At 42.7% G+C, this 27,334-nt stretch overlaps 1 protein-coding gene across 1 annotated transcript; it reads right to left on the bottom strand.

Annotated features, from left to right (window-relative positions):
• Window positions 1-107: 107 nt before the first annotated feature.
• LOC109462346 (neuropeptide FF receptor 1-like) lies at window positions 108-27,259 on the bottom strand. The gene is made up of 4 exons (XM_019758891.1): window positions 27,187-27,259; window positions 17,104-17,415; window positions 1,756-1,855; window positions 108-1,386 (listed from the first exon to the last, which is right to left on the bottom strand). Exons 2-4 carry the CDS (start codon window positions 17,378-17,380, stop codon window positions 666-668), a joined length of 1,098 nt encoding a protein of 365 aa, XP_019614450.1. The 5' UTR covers window positions 17,381-17,415; window positions 27,187-27,259; the 3' UTR covers window positions 108-665.
• Between the last annotated feature and the right edge of the window lie 75 nt (window positions 27,260-27,334).

The following is a 27,334-nucleotide window of genomic DNA, read 5'->3' as shown; positions in this document are numbered from 1 at the left end:
CTGCAAATATAGCAATTTTGACCATGTGCACGTTGTACATTTGTTGGTTTGTACGTGTACGTGTACGTGTACGTGTACGTGTACGTGTGTGTGTGTGTGTGTGTGTGTGTGTGTGTGTGTGTGTGTGTGTGTGTGTGTGTGTGATTTCGTTTTTGCGCGCTCGTATTGTTACAGAATTTATACGTTTTTGTTTGCGAAAAGCAAAATAACCGAAAAAAATTACTCTTGGTCAAATGTATTTTTGTATCGTAGAATCTACAAGCAGACATGTGGCTTTTATATCTTTCTGCGCGTCTGTTTTCTACACATTTCATGGGATGCAACAAGTAGATACTAATAAAATATACAACTTGAATGACGAACACAAAAACGTACAGACACAATGCCATATATCTGCCATATATCTGCTTGGAGATTAGGAAAGACCCACCTTTTCTACACAAGGCGCAATCTTGTTCTGCGTTGGAATTTTCGTCACAGGATTTTCAGACTGTGAGAGAGTTTTTTTAGAGTCTATCGTCCACAAGGATCTATGGCAGCATTTTATTATTCTTTCTTATCCGTCACAAAACGGATTAATTTTGTACGGCAGACCCAAAGGCTGTGCTAAGCATGTCCTCAATTTGCTGTCGCAATCCTGTCGTACGACGTTTGTGCTACAGTCTTTAGTTGATGGTGGTTAGTTGTATCTGCTGTGTGGGAGAGGTCGGGGTCTTGGTGGTCCGTGTGAGACGGCGGGACATGATGAAGGCCTTCTTGCGCATGCTGTCCAGCCCGATGTTCTTCCGCCACGTGGCGATCAGGCCGTGGAACGCCTCGCGGAAGTTGTTGTTGAAGTACCCGTAGACCACCGGGTTGAGCGCGCTGTTCAGGTACGTCAGCCAGTGGGCGATGGGGTAGACGTAGACGAAGATGACGTACTCCTGCGCCTCCGTGATGGTGGCGAACTCCAGCACCATGAAGACGGTCTGCAGGGGCAGCCACAGCACGGCGAACAGGACCACCACCGTCGCCAGCATCTTGATGACGGCCACTTTCCGCGCGGACACCCTCGCTCGCTGCGGGCTGGAGCTCAGGTGGAAGCTTCGCCGGGGCTTCCGGATACGGTAGCCGATACGGACATACAGCACGATCGCCACGATCAGGGGGATGGCGTAACAGATCATGAAGAGGCTACCGAAGTACAATTTTCGGTAGATCTCGTTCAGCCACTTCTCCGTGCAGGTGACCACGTTGTTGCCGTCGGTCAGGTAGTACCAGTTCTCTCGGCGGACCAGACCTTGCGGGATCATGATGGCCAGGGCCAGCACCCACACCACCGCCACCACGCACAGGGTCGAGCACCCCGATAACTTCTTAGACGTGGCGTGGAGCACGGCCTTGTACCTGAGGTGAACAGCACGAGAATACCGGTGTTACCACACGATTTCGAACACTATAGATACGAGTGGTCCCTGCCCAACACTTGTGTTACTAAACAGTTTCGGACACTATAGATCCGGGTGGTACCTATGATCAACACTTGTGCAACCCAACGATTTCTGGCACTACAGATCCGGTGGTCCCTATATCCAACACTTGTGTTACTAAACTGTTTCGGACAATATAGACCCGGGTGGTCTCTATGATCAACATGCGTATGACTATGTACTCTCTAAAGCGTACTTTCTTCGTAACTGGCCCTTGAAACATAACTTTACATGTATTTACTAATTGATTTTCTGAGTTCCGAGATTTAGTTCTATATACTCGTACCTGTCTGCAGCTATGGCGACGAGGGTGAAGAGTGACGCCCCCACAGTCGCGCCTTGGATGACGGGATACAGCTTACACATGGCCTGGCCAAACCGCCAACCTGAGAGGAAGAGACGAACATCAACGGTTTACTGTCAAGGTTTCCAACATCAGATGTCAGCAATGAGAAAAGAGGGCTTTAGTGCAAGGGATTATCATATCTATGAAGGCCCGGATTTGAGAAACTGCCGACTTTTCCTTGGATCCCACGCATATGTCTAAGGGTACAAGAGGGATCACAGGGAGATAACGTACTCGTACAAATGTTCCAGAAATCTTTGCTGATGGTCACGAAAGTGATATGTGTGGTTCTCGTGAAATAACTGGAACTGAAACTTAAGTAGTTTCATGTGCGCTGGCTTTTTTTCCACAATACTGGCACGTGTTTTGATGTCAAATGTCTTATGGGTTTACTTCTTTTGTCGTTTCATTCCCGTGTACTTTTAGCCATTTTGTGCACCTAAGGCTGACATACACTTTGTGGATTTAGGGATTGAGTCTAACGTCAGAATGAATAGAGAAAACCTAGCCATTGGTGGCAAGGTATTCTTGGGGTTGGGGCTGTTGACTCAGAATCTGAAGGTTCTGGGTTCGAATCCCTGGCAGGCCCCAATATCATGTCCTTGGGAAAGGCACTTAACAAGTATTTTCGACCTGCTCGCCCCTTTCGGTTTTTACAGTGGTTCCCACACCGGGAATCGAACCCGAGTTGTCCGCTTGGCGGTCACCAACGCTAACCACTACACTAAAAGGTCGCACGACCATTTAGCATGGTCAGTTAGCAGGATAAACCCCACTGTTACAATCCCACCGCACTTATCGAAAAGAGTAGGGGGCCTTCGCGTGTGAGTGGTCTATATCTTTCAGTCCGGTCTTACGCGGCTTGTACTTACTGTACAAAAGTGGTGCGTTACGTCTATACCGGCTATGCAAAACAGACACACAAATCTTGACAAATCAGCTCGTGGCCAGGAATTCCTGTCATCACCCTTCCAATCAGGCTTAACCCTTTAGTGTCTCCCACTTTCCACGATTACACGTTATCTGATTGAGTTTACGTATACTCAGTAGCGCTGCAGGTAGGTAAAGTTATCAGTCGACACATTGGCGCCAGTTCCTGGCGAGATAGCTGAGAACGAGAAAGTGTTTCCAAAAGTGACCTGTCAACACCGATTCATCACGAACACTTGGAAATCGACTTGCCCTCTTTATGATACTGTCCCTTTTGTGTTTGGTTTCCTGTTGGACAAAGAGGACAGCGATTTGTCACATCTAGAAAAACTTAACTGGCACATACGAGCCACTTAGACCAATCGGCCAACTCGACCTGGAAGGAGTTGTTAACTCAGGAAGCGGCTGGAGAAAGCGATAAGGCTCAGTTCTGGTCGTATTAGAAGATAACGAGTAATGTGTATGCACCGAGTATTGGGAAAACGTGGCGAGATGAGTTCCGCAGACGGCGCGGCTTTGAAAAAAAGGCTTATCGCGCGGTCACGCAGCGGGAAGAACCCTGCGTTATTACGGCTGACGAGACTGATTACCAGGACCTGTAATTGAAGATGGCTACCTGTTCCGTCGTCATCATTGACCTCAGTTTACCTTACGGTCTAGACTTTTGGCGTACGTTTGTTTCTGTTGGACTACGGGTTGACTAAGGGTTCGGTGTAACAAGTGTGATGCAGCTAGCAGCCGCCGCGCCGCCTGCCTGCGAAGCTGGTTTGTTACGCCGAAGGGCGGTTATACCGGCTATACCGATACAGATACAGAACAGGAAGAAAACATGCAGAATTTATATGCAGAACACTAGTAAAGGCATCCAATGCAATTTCAAGGCGGCCAAACCAAAAAATTCTGCATGAGGAAATCTGTCAGTCTGATAATGATACTGACATTTACTGTCATTTCGTACTACATTTTTGTTATCATTTCGTACTTGAAGCGTTTGAAATAGCCCCAAAACAAGCTACGTGAGGAGTCCCTTTATTTTTGAGGTACCACCAATAAATAGCTAGAACCAACCTACGATACGAAACAAACAACCGTTTTCTGTCAGTGACATCGCATTTTTGCCTCACAGATATCAGTATGCTATGGGATAGGATTGTTTCAACTTCAAGCTTAAGCTACTTTAAAACAATGAGCAGAAACTTGACTTTGGAAACCCAGTTTTGCCACCCTGAAATTGCACCGGATGCCTTCACAATTTGCAAGAAAATATGGTACAGTATGAGAGGTTGAAGTCGACTGTAGGCGGAGGGCGTCCTTTGAGGATGTGGAAGCAGATAATCATGACAACCAAACAGTTCATTGAACCCTAAATTATATTAAACGTACATCGCCCTCGGACAGGATGTACGAAGATGTGTCTGACGAAAGGAATTGTCTCCAAGGACATTTTGCATCCGTCCGCTCAAAACCTTTGAGGATGCGGAAGATGGTAATTACGGCAATCAAACAGTCCATTACATCTCAACTTATATAACGTACACCGCGCCCTCTTACTTGGACAGAATGTCAAATGTGTAAAGTGGAAGGAATTGTTTTCAAGGACATTTTCCATAGGCCTGCCCGACACCTTTGAGGATGTGGAAGTAGGTAATTACGGCAATCAAGCGGTCCATTACATCTCAACTTATATAACGTACACCGCGCCCTCTTTCTAAGACAGGTTGTCGGATAGGCTTAGCGGAAGCAATTGTCTACAAGGAAATTTTCCATAGGTCTTTCCGACAGTTTTGAAGATGTGGAAGGGGGTAATTTTGCCAATCAAACAGTTAATTGAACCACACAACTTATATAACGTACACCGCGCCCTCTTTCTAAGACAGGATGTCGGATGTGACTATCGGAAAGAATTGTCTTCAAGGAAATTTTCCATAGGTCTGCCGACACCTTTGAGGATGTGGAAGAAGGTAATTACGGCAATCAAGCGGTCCATTACATCTCAACTTATATAACGTACACCGCGCCCTCTTTCTAAGACAGGTTGTCGGCTAGGTTTAGCGGAAGGAATTGTCTTCAAGGCCAAGGAAATTTTCCATAGGTCTTTCCGACAGTTTTGAAGATGTGGAAGGGGGTAATTTCGCCAATCAAACCGTCTATTGAAGACCACAACCTATACACCGTACACAACGCCCTCTTTACTCAATGTGACTAGCGGAAATAATTGTCTTCAAGGAAATTTTCCATAGGTCTTTCCGACGCTTTTGAAGATGTGGAAGGGGGTAATTTTGCCAATCAAACAGTTAATTGAACCACACAACTTATATAAGGTACACCGCGGTCTCTTTAACTCAGACAGGATGTCGGCTGAGCTGTGACTAGCGGAAAGAATTGTCTTCAAGGAAATTTTCCTCTTCAATGAAATTTTCCATAGGTCTGCACGACACCTTTGAGGATGTGGAAGAAGGTAATTAGGCCAATCACACAGTTCACTGAACCTCGAATTACACCGCGCCCTATTTGTCGGACAGGATGTCGGATGTGTAAAGCGGAAGGATATTCCGGACATTCGTCCACGCGACACCTGATAGATATAGAAGTATAGAATATGATTATGATTAAAACTACTTTCCGACTTCAGAGAGCACGGCCGATGTATAAACAAGGATACTCTAAGCGCCGGTAAAATATATCGATGGTATTGATATGAGATATTCAAGTCATCAAAGATGTTCACGACATCCGTCGATATTGTACATGTCTAGAATGCCAGATAAAGGATCTCATAGTACACATGCCAACTCTAGCCCTCTCAAAAGAACAAGATCTATTCAATGTTTCACCCCATTTTCAGCCCCACCGGCTTCAAGAATGTCGATAGGAGATCATCAAAGATCACACATCCGTTATTGTACAGATTGAAAGGGTCTCATAGCACAGTCGTCACCTCACCTAATTTCATTCGTCCTTTCCCTCTCAAAACAACAAGATCTACTAGTATTCAATGTTTCACCCCATTTTCAGCCGCACCGGCTTCAAGAATGTCGATAGGAGATATTCGAGTCATCAAAGATCACACATCTGTTATTGAATGTACAGACTGAGAGTGGCAGATAAAGGGTCTCATAGCACAGTCGTCACCTCACCTAATTTCATTCGTCCTTGCCCTCTCAAAACAACAAGATCTACTAGTATTCAATGTTTCACCCCGTTTTCAGCCGCACCGGTTAAAAAGAATATTGGTAGGATATATCCAAGCCATAAAAATGCTCAGGACACACATGTACATCCGTTATTGTACAGATTGAGAGTGGTAGATAAAAAATCTGATAGCACACTCGCCAACTCCCAGGGTTTCATTCGTCCTTGCACAATAAATATTTCACCCCATATTCAGTCGTAGTGGTTGAGGACGATATTGGAAGACAATATTCAAGCCATCAAAGATGTTCACAAGTTCGGTCATTGTACATTTTTAGAGTAACATAAAAAAATACCACACTCGTCAACTCCCTGAATTTCATTCGTTCTTGCCCTTTTAAAAGACCAAGGTGCGCATGCAGTCAATATTTCACCCCATTTTCAGCCGTAGTGGTTGAGGGTAATATCGGAAGACAATATTCAAACCATCAAAGAACTTCGGTCATTGTAAATTTGTAGAATAACAGATAAAAAATCTCATAGCACACTCGCCAACTCCCCGAGTTTCATTCGTCCTTGCCCTTTTAAAAGTACATTCACCCCATTTTCAGCTTCCAGTTTCACACTGTGTACGCCACCCAAAGAAACGCGAGCATTTGATTGGCCACTAAGACCTGGATTTTAAACAAATCACCTTGTTCCTGTGTAATGTAGTCCGCGTAGACTTTGATTGACACATGGCTTTTACATTGCCGGTAAATGGATTATCCTGGCATTACCCGGTCGGTACTACAGAATTAGGCCACCTTTAGTTATTATGCATAGCCTACAAGCCCAGAGGATCAACCCATGACCCAGTACATCAAAGAGCAGCTAGGATTTCACCCAATCTGTTCAAAAGGGCATCTACGTATATATACGCTTGCAATTGGTAACGACCTTAGAGTTTTGGGAGCCCATGACATTTCCTGTGTATTATAAAAAATCTCCTGAACATTATTCTGGTAAGTCTTTACTGATATGGTTAATAACCATGGAAATTTTATAATCCTATACCAAGCCAGATGCAGTCAATCAATGGGGGGTATTCTAAAAGGAAAAACCTATCTCAAGTAAACGGAAGGCTAGTTAGCTATATGCACTAATGCTTTGATGTACGGTAAAACCATATGATATACGTATGTACAGTTTTGTAAGTGAGGTTAAAGCACACATTAGCGTAGGCGTCTGCAGGCTTTTAGAAGGTTGTGGCGGGTAATTGCGGTACGGCTTCGCTCCATAAACCCTAATTGAACCTCAACACTGCCTTTCCATTAGGTCACAATGACGGTAGAAAAGTAAAAGATGGGCTTCCACGGAACATTTCCCATTCCCCACCCTTTTAATAGATCTTATTTTTTATCCTAATTTACTAACTATTGAAAAGTATTGGACTGTAAAACGTGCAAATCGGCATTATGGGGATAAGTGTATGTTATTTGTATATCCTATCTTTTCACCTTATGTGCCACCACAATTCTCTATATGGTGAATTAATGGGATAGCACCCCTGCTATCCCATTAATTTACCAAAAAGCGATTCAGAATTTCTTCTCCGGGTATAATTTGTTACATGTGGCTAGTTCTGTATAGAGGTCATAGGAATGTTCAGCACATATTTCTAGAGTGATGCATACGCAGTTCTGCATAACACACAGTAAAGGTCACAAGCTCTTAGGTCGTTTTACAGAGCACAGACAACTGTCTTAAAGTGATCCCACCAGATCCGACCTGCTCTTTTCTGCACCGTGTCATGTACATCTGGTTTGATCCTCTGAGCTCGCTTAAAGTACGCCAGCTATGCAGCTGGTGTAATGTCAAGGTAGCAAGATAGTACATGTGTTTCATAAGTATCCATGAATGCGATATAAAGCTAACTTATCCATCAAACTGCGAGGTCGAGCGGCGTAGCGGTAGCTTGTTCGGATTAGAACCGAGAGGTCCAGGGTTCGAATCCTACCTTGTCACGGTACCGATCATCTGAAGGCGGTGAAGCCTGACATCTCTGATTACCTTGCTATATCTTCCATAAAAAGTAAAAAAGGGACGCCTTGACATAAGTTGTATGACTTGAATGCGCCACCAATTTGACATTTGAAAGGGTCGAAAAGCAGTATGGGTAAGGCGGTGAAGCCTGCCATCCCTGATTACCTTGCTTATTCTTTCATATAGGTCAAATGGGGACGTCTAAACATAAGTTAAGTTATACGACTTGAGTGCTCAAACAATTTGACATTTGAAGGGGTCGAAAAGCAGTGTGGGTAAGGCGGTGAAGCCTGCCATCTCTGGTTACCTTGCTTGCTCTTTCGTATAGGTCAAATGGGGACGTTGATGTAAGTTATACGACTTGAGCGCGCCACCAATTTGCCAGTAGTCTCTTGTTTTTATACCTCATTAATGAATCGGCTTGTTCTAATCAACGGAAAGCAAATGTGGAGACGTCTGAGGTCATAAAAATTTAACAGCATGCTAGCACCATTTGGCGTAATGGTTAGAGCGTTTGGGTTGGAGCCAAGAGGTCCCGGGTTCGATCCCCTGACATGTCTGATGTTGTGTCCTTGGGAAAGGCACTTCACACGACTTTCCTTACTGTACGGTAGAGTGACGCCCGCTGGACTTTTTGACTAATTATTGATACTGTGTCCAAACACTGATGAGGACACAGACTGATTTGGTGCCGCCAATGTGCCAAGATCTGTTCATTTGCCACAAAGAACAATTTTTTAGAACAATTTTTTTAAAATGATCGAAATATAAACTTGGGTTGGTACAGTAGAGTACAGATCTGATGCCTCTACTCGCCGAAGCATGGCTTTGAAGTCGGATACGTTTTTTTGTAAAACTTTGAAATGCAACTTCAAAAAGAAAGTCCTAACTAAACCACGAATGATAAAAGAGCAAACAAATCACAACCATCTATTCGTTCAAGAAACCTAATGTTCAAGAATGTTATCATTTTTGAAGTCCTCGGAAGTTATTCAACCAGATAACGGAGTTTGGCCATCAAAGAGTCAGAAAAATACGAGTTCGTGGACCTGCAATTTGTGAAAAGCCTGAAAAACACAGGGCGATTGCCAAACCACCTTGAAGCCAAATGCCTAGACACGTTCTGTCAACAGTGCCAATTCCTAATCTTTGCTGGACTTATTACAGTATTAGTAGCATGAGCGAGGCGGGGAAAACGGAAGCACCTTGGCGCCAGAGGATGTACATGCAGACATCAAACGGCCGAGGAAAGCGCCAGATTCAGGGCGCGCAGCCCGGTTGAAAGCGGGGAGAAAAGACTGTTCATGCCGCCGCACATCCTGACGGTAATCCCCCCTTTTTAGCTAAGCCAACCGTGTGATTTCAAGCAATTGAAGAGGATCAAAACTAACAACCAGAAAGGTGACATTTGCAAGGCAAATGCATACTGTTTACCTTCACATGGTCTAGTGTAACAAGCTACTGCTCTGTTTATTCTTACTCAAACACATATTCATATAGAACTTATGGTGAGCAGCCACTCTAGCTCTTTTCTGCTACAAAATGTAACCCAACACCACAGGGCGTCTGCTACAATGCTAGTTACCATGGTGACAGACGTCTAGTTCAGATCACTGACTTTATTTGTTTGGAGAAGTAGAAGAGGAAGAAACAGAGCAAAAAACAATATGTTTTCCTGCCAGTGTAACATCGATCATGTATTCTGAATTTTATTTGGCCATTCCTGAAGAAAAGATCTCTTAACAAGTTCTATTGTTACTATCTTGCATATTTTGTCCGTTAAAATCACAGACTACGGCGTATTACACTCATTTGCAAAAGAGGAAATATGCCTATAGTGACCTTAGAGGAAATACACATGTGGTGGCCGATTCATCTCAAGTTCATATAAATAAATCGAAGAGAAGCTTTTGCTGACTTTGCATTGTCCCCTTTTTCCTTCACGGTAAACCCAGGTAAAATACCCAGGCGGCCGCCATACAAATCGGTGTACTTCACAATCTCATTTGCTGCGGTGGCTCAGAAGACCTTGATTTAGTTACATTCGCAGAAGCCGACAGAAACGCACACGGTTAAATCAATAAAAGAACGTATAGTACTTTAAGCCTACCCTTCATCAACCGTTACCAACCGTATATTACGAAGTTTTGTCCCGTCGGACTAGATGTACTCATCAGTGCGGTTCTGAAGAAGCCGCCGTTGTCTTTGTAATTTGGAGTGACACCAAGGTTGGAGCATCTTTTCCTACAGATAAATTGGATGGGTTGCGGCTGACTTTGAAGTTCTTCTGGTCGAACCGATTTGAGTGGGGGTTATATATTAGGTGAGATGAACTAACGGATGTCGCTGTATTCATCGGGCATACACAGATTCAATTACAGACAAAGTCACAGTGCTGTACAAGACCAGCATGGTAATGCTGAAGTAGCTATAGTAGTCTTTGTTTTGTAATAATGATAGACATGTAACGTTATCTGTATCAGTATACCCGGTATAACGGCCCTTCGGCGTAACACACCAGCTTCGCAGGCACGCGACGCGGCGGCAGCTGACTATATCACACCGAACGACTTGTTACACTCAATCCTTGCACTTTTAGTTGCAGGAGCTGTTTAAAGCTTTCTAGTGATGATGCCCCAACTGTGCTTGGTGGCAACGAGTTCCAGTCTGCCATAGTTCTTGGGAAATACGAGTTTATGAACACCTCAATTCTTGGTTGATAACTGATATTTGAAAGTATGACTGTTTCTTGTTCTTTCCTGGGCTGGTATCAGATACTTAGTGGTTGGTACGTCCACCAGTTTATTAGTCCTTTGTACCATTGCGACACACTGCATTTTAGATGCATTTTGTTCTGCGATTGCAGCCTCCCTCCAGCCGCTTCAATCTTCCACAGTGTGCTACCACTTTGCCCTACTCCTCTGTAAAACGTATGAATGCTTCCTCTATATCCTTGGCCTTTTAGGATTAAAAAAACAGTATGTTTGAACAGTTTCGGCGCACTTGATCGATCACTAGTATAAAACATAAAAAGACAGCCTGTCAGCAAGGTTGAAGTTTTTATGACTTTTTTATGCAGACCACGTTTAGCTGTAGATCACAGAGGTTGACTCAATTTGTCTAAAAGCCAGCGAGTCTCTTGCCAAGTCTCCATGGAGAACCCATCTTTAATAGATTGAACTTTCCGACAGGAGACGGGCGATTACGAGCGTCTGGTTCCATTAAAAACTTTCTCATAAAATCATGCCGTTAAAATGCCGTTACAAAACCGTTATTTTGCATGATTCAAATTTCAACGACCGTAATATGTCTGGTATCGGTGGTTAAACACGCCCTCAGTAATGAAACATTTGTTGCTTTACTCCATTCCCTTTTATACGACCTTGATGTAACACGTACTTGTCCAGACCATGTCTCTGTGTAAGTAGGTTGTTACATTACATGATTCAGCTTTGAACAACCATAACATGCCGACTTTTTTTTCCTTTTTGTTTAACACCCCAATAATGAAACTGCTGTTGCTTTACTCCATTCCATTTTATACGACCTTGATGTAACACGTACTAGTCTACCATGTCTCTGTGTTAGTAGGTTGTTACTTTACATGATTCAGCTTTGAACCACCAAAACATGCCGACCATCCGTCGTTAGACACCCCAATAATGAAACTGCTGTTGCTGTTTGCTGTACTCCATTCCATTTTATACGACTTTGATGTAACACGTATTTGTCCATACCATGTCTCTGTGTTAGTAGGTTGTTACTTTACATGATTCAGCTTTGAACGAACATAACATGCCGACTTTTTTTCCTTTTTGTTTAACACCCCAATAATGAAACTGATGTTGCTTTACTCCATTCTATTTTATACGACCTTCATATAACACGAAATAGTCTATACCATGTCTCTGTGTTAGTAGGTTGTTACTTTACTTGATTCAGCTTTGAACCACCATAACATGCCAACCATTAGTCGTTAAACACCCCGATAATGAAACATCTGTTGCCTTACTCCATTTTATACGACCTTGCCGTAACAGTTACCAGTCTATCCCGTAGTATACCATGTAGGTTGTTAATTTACATGATTAAGAATTGAACGGCCATAACATGCCAACCATGAGTCGTTAAACACCTCAATAATGAAACATCTGTTGCACTCAATTCAGGTTCGTACAGCAATAACGTATTCCCTTCCTTCCCTCTCTCTCTCTCCCTCTCCCCCCCCTCTCTCTCATGCAGTCTCTCTATCTCTATGCGTGAGAAATGTTATCACAACTTATTATGTTTATCGAAGGAAAACACATTGTTTTTGCTACGTTTCCTCTTCTTCTGTTCCAAACCCTGACCTCTGACCTGGCCAATGACCTGATTTGTTGACGTCTCTCACCATGGTAACTGGTGTTGGGTTACATAATGTTGCAATTTTACAGTAGGAGGGATGTATACTTCTGTCTGACCATATATGTGAATGTATTTGAGTAAGAATGAACAGAGCAAAACATATGCGAAGGTAAACATTCTACATTTGCTTTGCAAATGTCACCTTTCTAGTCCTTATTTAAGTGTTTGTAAGGTGAACTAATGCCTTCTGCGTACCATTAAGTAACACATAGACTGCAACCTATCAAGCAAGCTTTTACGATTTAATCAGCACGCCGTTGTAATTCTTTCGTGCACTAACGATGTTTTTCATCAGCATTATAGTCCCCAGACCTCAGTTCATCACATCTTAGGCAGTAAAAATCACTAAAATATCAGACAAGCAATCTGCCGGTTCCAATCTGCCGCCTCCTCGCCACAGATCGTAAATTGTAAAGGTTTTACTCATTAGGTGATCAATGTTAGTTTTTAGTTTTTCTCGTCAGGCAAAGGTTGCGCGTCACACCTCGCCGCTCTTATTACTCCGTCCAACATGTAATTGTTTCGGGCTAGATGACTGATAGGAACACTTCAACACTCATAAATATGACAAATTAAACTAATGAACGTACCAACTATTAAGTACCTAATACCAGCTGAGAAAAGGACAAGAAAAAGTCATGCTTTCAAATAACAGAGTTATCAATCAAGGATTGTGTCAATTTTTTTTCCATAGAACTATTGTGGAGTGGAACTCGCTGGCACCAAGTACAGTTGATGCATCTAGAGAGCTTTTTAGAAATAACCCATGCAGTAAGATGTACAATGGTTGAGGGTAACATGTTGCTCCGTGTAATATATGGTAAGTATAAGATGTATAATATGTAATATGTATGTAAGTATAAAATGTAACGAGAGGAGATTAGGTTTTAATAATCTAATGATAAAATTTATGATCTATATTGTAGAGAAGTGAAAAGTATTGTGTTCGTGCGTTTCTCTCTCTCTCTCTCTTTCTATCTCTTTGCATTGTCTATTTGTCTCTTTCTCTCTCTATGTCTGTTTGTAACTCTCTCTCTCTCTCTCTATGTGCATAGCCCTTCTGTGCAATTGCAAATCTTTCTCATTCTACGCTGAGCAAGCTAGGGGGACTCGCTCTTGAGGCGTCACCAAAAAATCCCCCCGGACAAGGCCGGAGTCAATGACCCGTGCTGTGATGTTGAGAGAGGATATTACAAATCTCCCGACCACGGATATCAATTTGACGGGGGCATTCTTCCGGGCAATAACCGATGAAAAGGATTAAGTGTTGCTTTCAGCGTCTCCGCGGAAGTCTGTCTCGGATCAGTGCCTGTGGGGAAGCAAACCGTTGCCGGGGTAAGAATGGTAATGATTCGTCTGAAGTCATATCGTCCAGAAATTGTTTTGGGATTGATCACGATGTTATATGTTACGGAACAAGCCCAAAACTTCCAAAACTTTTCACTAAGTAAGATTGGATTTGACGTTTGCTTTTTGCTACGCATCAGTACATGTATCGTTTTTTGCGCAGAATACAAGTGTGAAAGGCCTATAGCCTTCATCAGGTTCAAATGATCGTGTCATAATAGGACACGTGACCTTATAGACACATGACGTCAGCAACGGGTCAAAGGTACCAGGAAGGTTGTATCGCCCCCCTCCCCACGTCTCTTCTGAAGATCCTGCAAACTTTTTGTCCTCCTCAAAGCTGACATTTCAGAAAGAACATGGACGTTTGAAAATAACAATCATAAAGTTTTCCTTTTCATATCACGTTCTCGCACCTGGTACTATATCCAGACTACCTCGTGGGCCGATAGGCAAAAGTATATATTCTTACAACTCCGCGCAGTTATCATTTTTCAAAGAGTAACATATGGCCGTAACCACTGGAATTGATATTGCTTTAGGTCGTGGTACTGCAGCGGAATAAGACTCGAAGGAGTATTTTATGAACCACAAAACACAAAATTTTAGTACCTTTATGGAATATTATGACAGGAACCGTGTCTTCTCGACGGCCGTATGTTATTTTTTTTTTTACTAATCGTGTAAAAAGTAACTCCAGGCAGGGCTTTGTAGTTCACTTTCATGTCAGACAAAAGTCAGTAATAAATTTGATGTACGTGTGGCGGAGTTTGAAACGCTTGTCGGCACTGTAAAGGAAAAAAAACAGGCTATTGCAGCGCCAAGCGTATTTGTAAAAATGCTCTCAGGCATATATACGCTGTATAGTGATATTGAATGTGCGAGCTTTTATTTCCTATTGCATTTTTCTATTTTTCACAGGAACATGCACACACACAAACGGCTAGATAGATAGATAGCTGTAGATAGATAGATATGACAGTCTGAATAAAAGTTCTAAACGGGAACTGTGTCTTATTGAGGGACGACTGCGTGTGCGAGATGTCGGTTAGCTTGAGGAATGAATTCCTTCTACTATATACTGTAGATAGATAGATAGATAGATAGACAGATAAACAGGTACCTAGATAGTTAGCTAGATATAGATAGTTAGATATAGATAGGCAGCTACTATTAGATAGATAGATATAGATAGGGAGTTTTGGACTATAGATGACTATAAATATCTATCTTTTTCAAAACACCAGTGGTAGGCTCAAGCGGCCAGGATAAGATAACTGTGGTTTGATACCCGGTGAGACAAAAATAAATTATGGAAAATCTACCCTACAACGACTGAAATTACTCCGAGCGACCTTACCTAACAGTCCAGGGAGGGGGGAAATTATAACACCAACAATCGTTTAATGAGCAATCAGACCTTTCCACACATTCTGACATGGAGGGAGACCCATGTCTCCAGCCTTCATTTACATAGAAATAGCCTTACGCATGGTTAAACACGATAATCCTTGCGAGTATTCCATTGCTTCACAGCAGTATTTCTATAAATTTGTGATGATTTTATCGAAATTCAAAGAAAAGCAATTTTGAAGCAAAATGTGATATATGTGTGAACTATATATACTTAATGTATACTTTTAGATTCCCGCAACAGGCATAGCCGTCCTTTTTAAATATATAAGATTTTACATTGATTTTGGTATTTGCTACTCCTGATGATATGAAGATGAATGTGAAACTTGCCCCTCAGCTCACAACCCCGTGCTAAGCCAGTAAAAGGTCGTCCCGTTCTTGTGATGGGCAATTTTTTCACGGCTTGTGAACTGCAAATGTCGCCAACAGTAGACAGGTGAGAATATAAGCCTGCTGTGACGATAGAGGTGACCCCGCTGGGACGTGAAATTGGATCCCGTAATAACCGGAGAGGACGCCATTTATCTCCGCTTATGGATGGGTGTTGTGCCGGGGGATGACGGGCGGTTCATCGCGGTGTCCTTGTCGGCCCAGCAGAGCATTTTTCTTTTCTGTCCAGCAAGTTAACTTTTGTAGTTAATTCAATCAATCACAAGCTTTCTTTTCTGTCCAGCAAGTTAACTTTAATTTGTAGTTTATTCAATTAATCACAAAACAGCAGAGCATTTTTCGTACGTATATATCCAGTAAATATCCAGCAAGTTAATTTTGTAGTTTATTCAATTAAACACAAGATAGCAGAGCATTTTTTCTCTTCTGTTCAGCAAAGTTAACTTTTGGAGTTTATTCAACTAATCACACAATAAAGTTCACTTGTAGCCAGTGTTGCCTCCAAGCTGACATTTCAGAAAGAACACCAACGCAGACAAACCTATGAACGGACAACAGACATACTCATTTTCACCTGTGTAAAGTGAGGAAATTTGACGTGTAAAACCCCTTTCCCGATCGTTGGCATGGTAGGGTTCGAACCCGGGACCTCTTGGTTCCGAGACGAACGTTCAACCATTACCAGTGCCTTTCCCAATGGCACAAGATCGGTGGCATGGCAGGATTCGAACTCGGGACCTCTTGGTTCAGAGCCGAATGATCTGTCGTTACACCACACGACCACACTTCAACCTTCTTCAAACGGGTTCCAGGTAATTCATTTAGTGACCAGCCTGTTACCTTGGGTACTCTCAGTCGATCCATGCACCAGAATCAGGGACATCTCCAGGCCCACGCACTGGATAATGACGTCATTTACGAGCCATGAAAGGACAGAGGTGTTTAGAGGGCGCGTAGGAAACCCATTATCGATGTATTGAACCAAGGCTACGCTTGGTAAACAAGCGCTATTTTCGTCATGTAATATTTGCGATACACTTTGTGGCTTTAGTTCAGTCAACTTTGGCAACGGCTTCAAAGGCTTGTGAAAACGATTTGACTTAAAACCATCACACACACTGAACACCACCCACACACAGGTAAAGAGACCTGTCCTTGGGGCTGAACACCATCCACACACAGGTAAACAGACCTGTCCTCGGTGCTGAACACCATCAACACACAGGTAAACAGACCTGTCCTTGGTGCTGAATACCATCCACACACAGGTAAACACACCTGTCCTTGGTGCTGAAAACTATCCTCAAACAGGTAGACCTGCCCCTTGTGCTGAACGCCATCCACACACGCGCGCGCGCTCGCACAGGCACACATGCACATCCATACGCACACACCCCACCGACAAACTGAATCTTACAGACTTTCCGCGCTATACCCATCAAACTAAGAGGCTTCATCCCCCATTACTGGAGTCACGTGCCTGCGAGGTCACGTGTTATTTGGTCATTTATCCCGAAGAATGCCGTAGCAGTGCTTTTTGCATTTGATCAAAAGTTTATACATGTAATTCGACAGTATTACTCGACACAAACACACGAACTATCCACTAACGCGACCGAAAACAATACTTCCAAACAAACAAACCTGTGAGTAAGTTCTCGACCAGGGTGACGGGCAGACAGATCAGCATGACCAGCAGATCGCTCACGGCCAGGTTGACGATGAAGTAGTTGGTGACGGTGCGCATGCTGCGGTCCTTGATGACGACGACGCAGACCAGCAGGTTGCCCGTGACGCCCAGGACGAAGATGACGACGTAGAACGCCGTGAAGACGGCGGCGACCAGCGGCGAGTGCTTCATGAAGGGCATGGCGCCCATGACGTGGTCGGCAACGGTCGTGTTGTTGACGAACTGGTCCATGGCTGCTGGAACGGTCTCTACGTCTCAGAGCAAATCTGTATAAAATACATGTGATAGAAAGTGAGCAATAGATACATCAGAGCACAGCAGCGTTCTTTGAACCGAGACGGGGGGCGATACCTACTTCCGGAAACCTTTGACCTATTGCTGACGTCATGTTCCCGAGAGACCACTTACCAAAGGTTGCTGTCACCCGAGGAAGACCGGGAACACGAAGAAAAAAAAGTATTCGATCATTGATAGTCATCATGTGGTGGTTATCTACGTAGCACTTTCATGGAAATAAACAAGCACTTTTCCTTTTCTGTGGAGAAACACACATCATCCACACACAGGCAAACATACCTGCCCTTGGCACTGACAACCATCTACACAAAGCCAAACACACCTGTCCATGGTACTGAACACCATCCACACACAAACACGTCTGTCCTTGGTGCTGAATACCATCCACGCACAGACAAACATGCCTGTCCTTGGTGCTGAATACCATCCACACAGGCAAACACACCTGTCCTTGGTGCTGAACACCATCCACATACAGGCAAACACACCTGTCCTTGGTGCTGAACACCATCCACACACAGGCGAACACACCTGCCCTTGGTGCTGAACACCATCCACACACAAACACACCTGTCCTTGGTACTGAAAATCATCCATACAAAGACAAACACGCCTGTCCTTGGTGCTGAACACCATATCCACACACAAACACGCCTGTTCTTGGTGCTGATCACCATCCATACAGGCAAACACACCTGTCTCTTGTGCTGAAACTATCCTCCACACACAAATAGAACTGTTCTTGGTACTGAAAACACACACACAAAATAGCACAGCTCTAACGCTCTCCTTGCCGAACTACGCTCACAACGCCGGCGGCTGAAGTAGGCCTAATAAAGAGGGAAAATTCAAAGAACTGCCGGAGAAAATAGAATTATTGATCCTAGGATCGCGGCTAAGTCTTGCATCAAATCTGCAGCTAAAATAAGATTACGGACAATCCATGTGACCATCTGTCACCTGTGCGAAATAAATCCGTTTTGTCGGTGGTAAGACTTCCGATCTACTGATTTAGCCGCTATATATAAGAGATTGCATGGGAAGGTTTTTGAAAAACAGGCGACCCTGGCCGACGTAAGCCCCTGTCACACATTCAGAAACTTCCCCCGAACAACAGTAGACCAAGGTTGGCTGAAGTTCGGTAGTAGTCTGACCAGATTTAGGCCACGCATACATTTCTATGCAAATCGGAGCGAATTTGAGTTAACTTTGAGACAAAATGTGAATGCCAATCACGCCTCACCTACTCCCAAACATCATCCAACCACCAGCCAACCATGGCCGATCCTACTGTCCACACTCGAATGTTTGAGCCACTCACACTGGGAAGGTCCCCTACTCTTTTCGATAAGTGTGGTGGGTTCTTTAACGTGCGTGGGGTGTGGTTCTCCCCAAACACGGGACCTCCATTTAACGTCCTTTCCGAAGGACGTCCCTAACCGAAGCTAGGTACTCATTTCCACCTAAGTCGTGTAAATTGACTTTTCCAAGGGCTCAAGATCGGTGACATCGGGCAGGATTCGAACCCGAGACCTATTGAGTCTGAGCCCAACACGCTACCGCTACGCCACACGACCCTACTTAATTCAACTATCGGCGTTAGCATAGCCTGCTTTTATCGATCTTTCCTCCTCTGGAAAGATCAACAGGAGAGCGTAGTGATAGAACAATCAATTGTTATGCAGCGAAATGGAATGACGCGATCTTCATTGAACTGTACCCATCTTGCTGTATCCAGAACCGTGCTTTATCCATAGTCGAGTCCGTGGGTACCCAGAACTGTGCTTGGGGCAAATCTACGTTCTTGGATACGCGGAGACTAACCTAACCCTAACCCATTCAGGCTTAGAACCAGATTAAATGTAGATAGACACCATTCAGGATATGACGAGAGAGACTACCTATCCTCAGTTATTATACACACATCCATGAGGAGACAAGCTATTTTAGAAGCCTTTATTCTTCCACCTCTCTCTAAGTATATATTTACGTTTCTCACGTAGGCCAATTTTCAGTTCTTCACGATCTCTCAGCGGGGTGTATGTGAAATCTACTTTTGAAGCCTTTCTTCTTCTTCTCCCCCTCTCTAAATATATATAGACTATAGTCAAGACTCTAGTCTCTAAATATATATATATATATATATATATATATATATATTTACGTTTCTCACGTAGGCCAATTCTGTACTTCACGATCTGTCAGCGGGGTGTATTTGAGATCTTGTTCATGGTGGGAATAATCTATTTTAAACAACATTCGTAGTTAGTAACGTTTTTGAACGCCACCCACATAATTATATAATTGACACTTTGTGTGGTGAGATAGTATTAAAGCGATCACAAAATCCACTTAAATATCCACTCCATATGAGGGGACAAGCCACGTTTGAAGCCTCTCTTCTCCTTCTTCTTCTTCCCCCTTTCCCCCTTCTCTCTCTCTCTCTCTCTCTCTCTCAACCCTGCGATTGTGTGTGAAGTCTTGTTCATGATGGGAATAATCTATTTTAAACAACATCCGTAGCAACGTTTTTGGACGCCACCCACATAGTTTTGTGTGGGAGAGAGTATTTGAGCGATTTCTAAGAATAATATTAATGAAGTATGCATTTCCTGCTTAATGTAAGACGTCAGTATTTCGGCTTTATGTAAGAAGCGATCGGTACCGGTTCAAACGAGCTTAACGATATGACCTAGAATTCAGAATTCAGTAATACCATCATAATGTGTTTTGTCGAGGTATAAACACATAAGGCCAGACGAATTCTATTGACTTTGTTTCTTTTTCCTTCATTGTGAATTCCTCGCTGGTTCTGTCTAGTCTATACATTTCCCCACTGGCTCCCATGAGGCAACAGACATGTATCTAGCAGGAAATTGAAGACGGGAAATACGATAACCTTTGATGGGCCCTTTCTGGGACCTTTGACCTAACTTCCTGTCAGTGTTCCAGGTGTGCCTAATATGTGGATATAAGTACGGAAACACAACCAAACTGAAAAATGGACACACCGGTACCTCAAAAACCCTCCATTCACTAAATGTACAAAAGGATCCAATTAAGGGCATCACTTGAATGTTAAAGATACCAGCTCGGTATAATGACACACTTTTGAAGTACGGAGATAAAAGAGGCTGTGTTAGTTATATAACACAGACGGCGTTTGACCTGGTTTTAGAAAAACTGTGTCAGAGTAAGACCGCATCTTTTTATAACATTGAAGGAAAAATAAAGGCAAATTCTTCGTTTCTCAATACGAGCGAAGGCGTATGATTTTATTTCAGAGTATTGGATTTTCAGTCAGAAATGTTTTTCACGTCCAGTGTATCAATGATTTGTATTATGTAGAAAGCGTACAAGAGGACAATACTAGTAGATAATCTATTAACGTTATACCCGTCAGTGTTGGCGTCAATGTATAATGACATGAGGAATATTTTGTTTATAACGACTTATATAAAATCGAAGACGAATAACCTAGTTTAGGACAATAGATATAATGTAGTATACCGTCAGTGTTGGCGTCGATGTATAAGTTCATGATATATTGTTTCTAATGACTTATATAAAATAGAAGGCGTATAACCTAGTTAAGGACATTGATAAAATTTAGTATACCGTCAGTGTTGGCATCGATGTATAAGATGAGGAATGTTTCTTTCAATGACATAATATAGTAGAAGGCGTATAATCTAGTTCAGAACAATATAGTATACCGTTAGTATTGACGTCAATGTATAACAACATGAGGATATTTCTTTCAATGACTTATATAATAGAAGGCATATAATCTACTTAAAAATAATACAGTTTTCCGTTAGTGTTGGCGTCAATGTATAACAACATGAGAATACTTCTTTCAATGGCTTATATGATAGAAGGCGTATAATCTACTTCAGAATAATACAGTTTTTTGTTAGTGTTGGCATCAATGTTTTTCAATACCTTACATACATGTGAAATAGAAGACGTATAACCTAGTTAAAGACAGGTCACCGGAATGCACTGAAGTCTACATGACTGAATCCTTAAGTATGAAAAACCACTGACCTCTACATGTAAGTGTTAAACTATAAGTGCATGTAGAGTGATGTACACTGCTGAGTTGATCTGGGTACGTCAGCGTTTCAAATGAAATTACTACCGGATAATTTGTCCTATCAAATCGCCATTTAACTTACCATAGTGGACGATAATTGATACAGTTACTTCGTATCCGCGTTAATTAAGTGCTATTAACGGTTTCAGGCTGGGCAAAGCTAGGAGGCGGTGGTAGCTAGCGTCCAGGCAGATGTAGTGAGGAAATATCGTAACTGAAGCTTTGCAGACGCCAGAAAACGTTAGCGTTCCTTCACCCCCCACATCTGCTTGAAAATTTGGTGATAGCTCTATTCTAAACGCACTGTGATATAGTTTGTATTCAAGCCTGGTTCTTTCCCTATTCACATCATATCTAATACCTTGGGACGGCAGTGATGCTGGCTTTGTACGGTCATTCCCATTCCCACAAACATACATGGCCTCGTTGTAACGACAATTACTCTATTCAGCTGACTTGGCGCAATGTAGCCGGCGAAATTTCAAACCCCATTCCCAACCCGATCTCTGCCCTGTAGCCAATATGTAGGTCGGCCAGGTCACGTAAGGAACCAATTTTGCCACCAAATGTTGGAAGATGTTTCTTCGGTTCCAATTTTGTAGACTTGTGCTATGTTGGCCATCTATTTCTGGATGAATGAAATGTGAAAGGTAGAGGACAGATAGCACTATTAGGTTTGGGCCATTGAAGGCTACAGCGAAACAAGGCCTTATAAAAGCGTTTTTCTGCGTTTTTCCCGGTTCAATCTCACGAGTGTCACGTGGGTCTGCCTTCCAAATGTACAAAGAAAACGGTGCGTTGACTGGCTCAAAGTCTGACAACAACAGCTGACAACAGTAAACAGACCCTAATTTTGACCTCATTTTATAGATCCCATGTATCCATCCGCTCTTGCCATGCAAGACCTAATCACTCAGGTTTCTCCGATTACGCCGACTACACTGATGAAATAAATAAACCTTAACCGAACTAGAAACAGCACCACAACTTTATTTGTGTCATCATCTTAGCCAAAATCTAAAAAAAAAAGAAGAAAATTCCAGGGTGGGCAGCTAAAGGAGAATTTTTCCACAATAACCCGGAAAAACAACTTTCCTAGACCGTAACCTAAGCTGTCAGTATAATTTTGTGACTATGAAACGAAAAGCAAAAACTCTCCGAAGCATAGACAAAATGCAATTTGCACTAAGAGTTTCCCCTTTGACATCTACATCTTCGTCTGAGAATATAGATGCACTTCGTAACTGATAGTGACGTTGGGTTAGACCGAATGGCAATGAAGCAAAACTTTACGGCGCCAAAATTACAGACCAATATATCTCAACGTCATCATAGAGACATATGACATAGACACTAAAACATGATAAAACTTAACGTCTGACTAAGGATGGCGCCGTCTTCATCGCAATAAATGTTGAATATATAGATAGAAGTCTTACTCTAACAAGCTTTAGTTATTTACCCCATTTATTACCTTAGACAAGAAGGTAATGTTTTCAGTAGCGTTTGTCCGTATGTCTGTTTGTCCGTCCGTCTGTCTGTCTGTCTGTTAACAGCGTAACTCAAGAAGCTTTATATGCATTGTCATGAATCTTGGTAGGTGGGTAGGACTTGGTGAGACCTAGAAATCATTAGATTTTGGAGCCCCTGGCGGCTTTTGTTGGTACTGCAGCAGAACTTTCGGTTTTGATATCTCATGATCTGGACATGCTAGGGTTACGAATGGCAGATAGCTCTCGGGCTAGGGAAGAAGTGCCATGAGTTTGGGTCCCTAGCGGCTTGTTCTGGAACTGCAGGAGCATTTCTTAACGTCATTTGGCGAAGGTATGAGATCGTGGAACTCTTGTTTAGTAATGACAAGGTTTGTCTTTAAGAAACGTGCTAACTACTTTTACATGGGATAGCTATAGGTAAAAAAAATTATCCTATTATTCCACCAAAAAATTTCTATATGGTTCTCTACATGGTAAATTAATGGGATAGCACCCCTGTTATCCCATTAATTTACCAGTAATGCCAACCTTCACCTCTTTCGATGCTACCAGGTTTTGTCCATGCGACCATTGAAGAAACAAAATCTACTTGCCCTATTAAAAGGCTAGACATATATAATATGATCCTTAGAGGGCGAAAATATCAAGTGAAATAAAGCACGCTAGTAACCCAGATAGACGTCTTACTATAACAAGGTATCCAGTAATGCCAACCTTCACCTCTTTCGATGTTTCTATGTTCTTTGCCATTAAAGAAAAGACGTAAGTAATGTAAGCCTTAAAGGCGGGGGGGGGGGTTTAATGTGAAACAAGGCAGTAACCCACGCAATAGGAGCATTGCCTGAATGCGTGTTTTTGATGTGACTTCTACTCTGACAGAAGTGCCCCACTGTTGCTATAGCTATAACTGTCTATTTGCCACAAGGCCTACTTGGTACGGTAGTAACCCACGCTATAGGAGCATTGCCCAAATGCGTATTTTTGATGTGACTTCTACGCTGCAGAAATGGCCCACCGCTGCTATAACTGTCTATTTGCCACAAGGCCTACTTGGTACGGTCAAAGAGCTTTGAATTGTACGGTAGTAACCCACGCTATTGGAACATTGCCTGAATTGGTGCTTTTGATGTAACTATTATCCTGGAAGAAGTGACACATTGCTGCAATAACTATTTATTTTAATAGGACGGTAGCTTACTCTCTGCCCTTGGGGAAAATCAGAATACGTTTTCAGCGACTTTCCATACCAACTTCACTGTTCCAGCTACTTTGTGTATTATTTTTTATGTGACTTCTGGAAGAAGTGCCGCACTGCCGCTATAACAGTTTTCTTAATAGGAGAGTAGCGTCCTCTTTTGCCCACGGGGAAATCAGAATACGGCTCCAGTGACTTTCCATGTCAACTTGATAAAAATGCATACACAAAGTAGCTGGAAGAGTCGTAGCTGGAAGAGTGAAGACTCTTCCAGCTACTTTGTGTATGCATTTTTATGTAACTCCTACTCTGGAAGAAGTGCTCCACTGCTGCTATAACAATTTATTTTAATAGGTGGGTAGTTTCCTCTTTGCCCATGGGGACATCAGTATACGTTTTCAGTGACTTTTCAAGGCAACTTCACTCTGCCAGCTACTTTGTGTATGCATTTTTGATGTGACTTTTAGTCTGGAAGAAGTGCCCCACTACACTACCGCTATCAATAACTGTTTACTCTAATAGGAGGGTAGCTTCCTCTTTGCCCATGGGGAAATAAGAATACGTTTTCAGTGACTTCCCATGTCAACTTAACTCTTCTGGCTACTTTGTGTATTTTTTATGTGACTCATATTCTGTTAGAAAGGCCTATTGCCGCTATCTGTAACTGTTAACTTTAATAGGAGGATAGCTTCCCCTTTGCCCATGGGGAAATTAGAGTATAGGTTTTCAGTGACTTTCCATGCCAACTTCACTTTATACTTTGGCGCGCATTTTCAATGGCGCCAATTAACTATCAGTGCGGTCTATGACCCAAGAAGGACGAACGTTAACACACACCGCTGGGGCGATGGTAAAAAGGATGATAGATGGGAAAACAGGAAGGCGAGGCGGTTAAACGTCGTCAGTAATCTGTTGAACCGCCCATAAGGCGCGGCCCGCGGTGTGTGTAATACGGCTGGCCGGCGCATTACGGGCCCAGCGCCGGTACCCCGCGAGGCATGCAGCCCCGGAGCGCACCAGAATGCTAAGCAGTGCCGTACAGTAACTTAGGCCACGCGAAGTCATTTTTATGGATGACGTCCTGGAGACCCTAAATCTATACTCTCCACGCAGAGGTTTGTGTTATTTTGGGCGTGTTTATAGGCTTTTTTATCGGCTTTTTGGAGTTTTTATGTTTTTTTTTATTCTTTTTTGCACGGGATTTTTTCAGCCCCCCCCCAAGAAAAAATGACAAATAAAAATCCAGTGCAAAAAAGAAACCCCGATAAAAAAAAGCCTACAAACACGCCAAAAATGACCCAAAACCCAAACCTCTGCTTGGAGAGTACTAAATCTCATGCGAGAGAGCGAAAAAAACACAAGAAGGGCCGAAAAACAAGATACCTAGATTTGAAATATATTAAGGGACGGCAAACGATATAGGACACAAATTGCATGATGACAGAACCTAGCGCGACAAGCAACAAGTCTTTTATTCGTCATTAAAAAGAGTAATACATCAGTGGAACAGCAGTTGTCATCCTGTCCTACATGTTTCTTGTGCTCATATTTCGAGTTACAGGTTTTACGTTAATCTTACGATTTGAGGCACTCTCGTGACTCTTTGGTCATATTTACAGGAATCGGAAAATCTATTTTTCTGGGAACAGGCCAAAATCAATGCGCGTGGCGATGTCAACCATAAAAATTACTTGGTGTCGCCTTATACAGAGAAACATCAATCATAGAACTGTGTAAACTGAGCATCCAAACGCACAAGCTGGCCCCTAACAGTATTTGACTTAGTAATATAAAGGTCTGTGTATTCGATGTACGAGTAATAGTATAGAGGCACTCATCAGTTAAAGCGGTTTCTTTACATAGTAAGTTCAATCAACCTTATTGCATTGCAAAGTGATATTTTGGGAGTGCGTATCCGACAGCATTGCTTTTACGAAAAATGTGAGATTTTGTTCATTCCAACTAGCATGTAACTATTGGTACCACCAAAAATAATGATACATTGGTGCGTGCTAGCGCTGTTTTCGTACTGTTTATAACAAATACTAGAAATATGAAAAACTGACGTGAAAATGCTAGCGATTGCCAGCAGATTTTGTTATCCAGAATATTTATGTTTTGTCTATGCTCAAACTATAAATATAACTGTACACCATTCCGGCCTCTAGTATAGTTACCATTGCTCTAGACGTAAGCAAAAGCACCCCAGCCGTTTCAACACTTAAGTTTTGATTAGTGAACAAAAGATAAAGAATACTAGTAATACGAGAAGCCAAACATCCCGAGAGCGAATAATCTCCAAGTAGATACCGGTAAAAATTTGTTCTGCGCTGTCTTTTTAATTACGCTTTCCTAGTGGCGCGCGTTTAGGGATCTCGCCAGACATTCGCTTGGAGAATATATATAGCTACCATAGCCTAACACGAGATACTGCCGAGTGAATACCACAGACTTGTTGACTGGGCTATCTCTTAGCCACAGGCAAGGACTGGAGCCGTAAATTACAGTCACAGAATATTTGCGTGGGTCGGAAAAGGTCCTACACTTAGTCTGCGCCAGGTTTTAGAAAACGCCATGATGATATTTAGCTAGAACTAATTTTCACGATTTTAACACACGCGAGAAAGAAGTCCATATCATACTTCCCTGAATCAGTAATTATGGAGTGATAAAATCTGTACATGACTAGTACTGCCAGCCAAAGACTACTGGCTTAGGTTTTTATACAAATCGTTGTACTTTCAAAGGTCTGTTTTGCCTTAGATAACATATCAGTTGACTGCATCTATAACTATACCCGTACCGTTAGTAATGCCACCAGAAGTGCGTGTATCTACAACTGTTTCTGACTCAAAAAAGTATTAAATATCCTTTGTACGTACATACAATCAGGACACGAAACTGTAGCGGACATGTGTCATTAGGAGAAGATAGCAAAGTGTAGGAAAATTACCTGGCGAGCTCGAGCGCTTGTCCGAAAAGAGCGCTACGCGCAGTGGTGTCTTCCAGGCAGCCGCCTGTCGAAGAGGTCGCTCCAATATGCGCCGTCAGATCTTGTACCGTCCTATTTAATGGTTCTGGCGGGTCACCTGTTGTTACGT

This window comes from Branchiostoma belcheri, unplaced genomic scaffold (assembly GCF_001625305.1).
Source record: "Branchiostoma belcheri isolate BF01 breed outbred unplaced genomic scaffold, Haploidv18h27 scaffold1, whole genome shotgun sequence".
Lineage (NCBI taxonomy): Eukaryota > Metazoa > Chordata > Leptocardii > Amphioxiformes > Branchiostomatidae > Branchiostoma > Branchiostoma belcheri.
This window is presented reverse-complemented; position numbering and strand designations above follow the sequence as displayed.

Bases quoted from the DNA above. Each gene is read 5' to 3' on its own strand.
- LOC109462346 (XM_019758891.1), bottom strand. From the start codon at position 17,380: ATGGACCAGTTCGTCAACAACACGACCGTTGCCGACCACGTCATGGGC. The intron at 1,856-17,103 runs GTTTGTTTGTTT...TCTTCCTCTCAG, and splicing joins GGTCGAGAACTTACTCACAG to GTTGGCGGTTTGGCCAGGCC. The intron at 1,387-1,755 runs GTACGAGTATAT...TGTTCACCTCAG, and splicing joins GTCGCCATAGCTGCAGACAG to GTACAAGGCCGTGCTCCACG.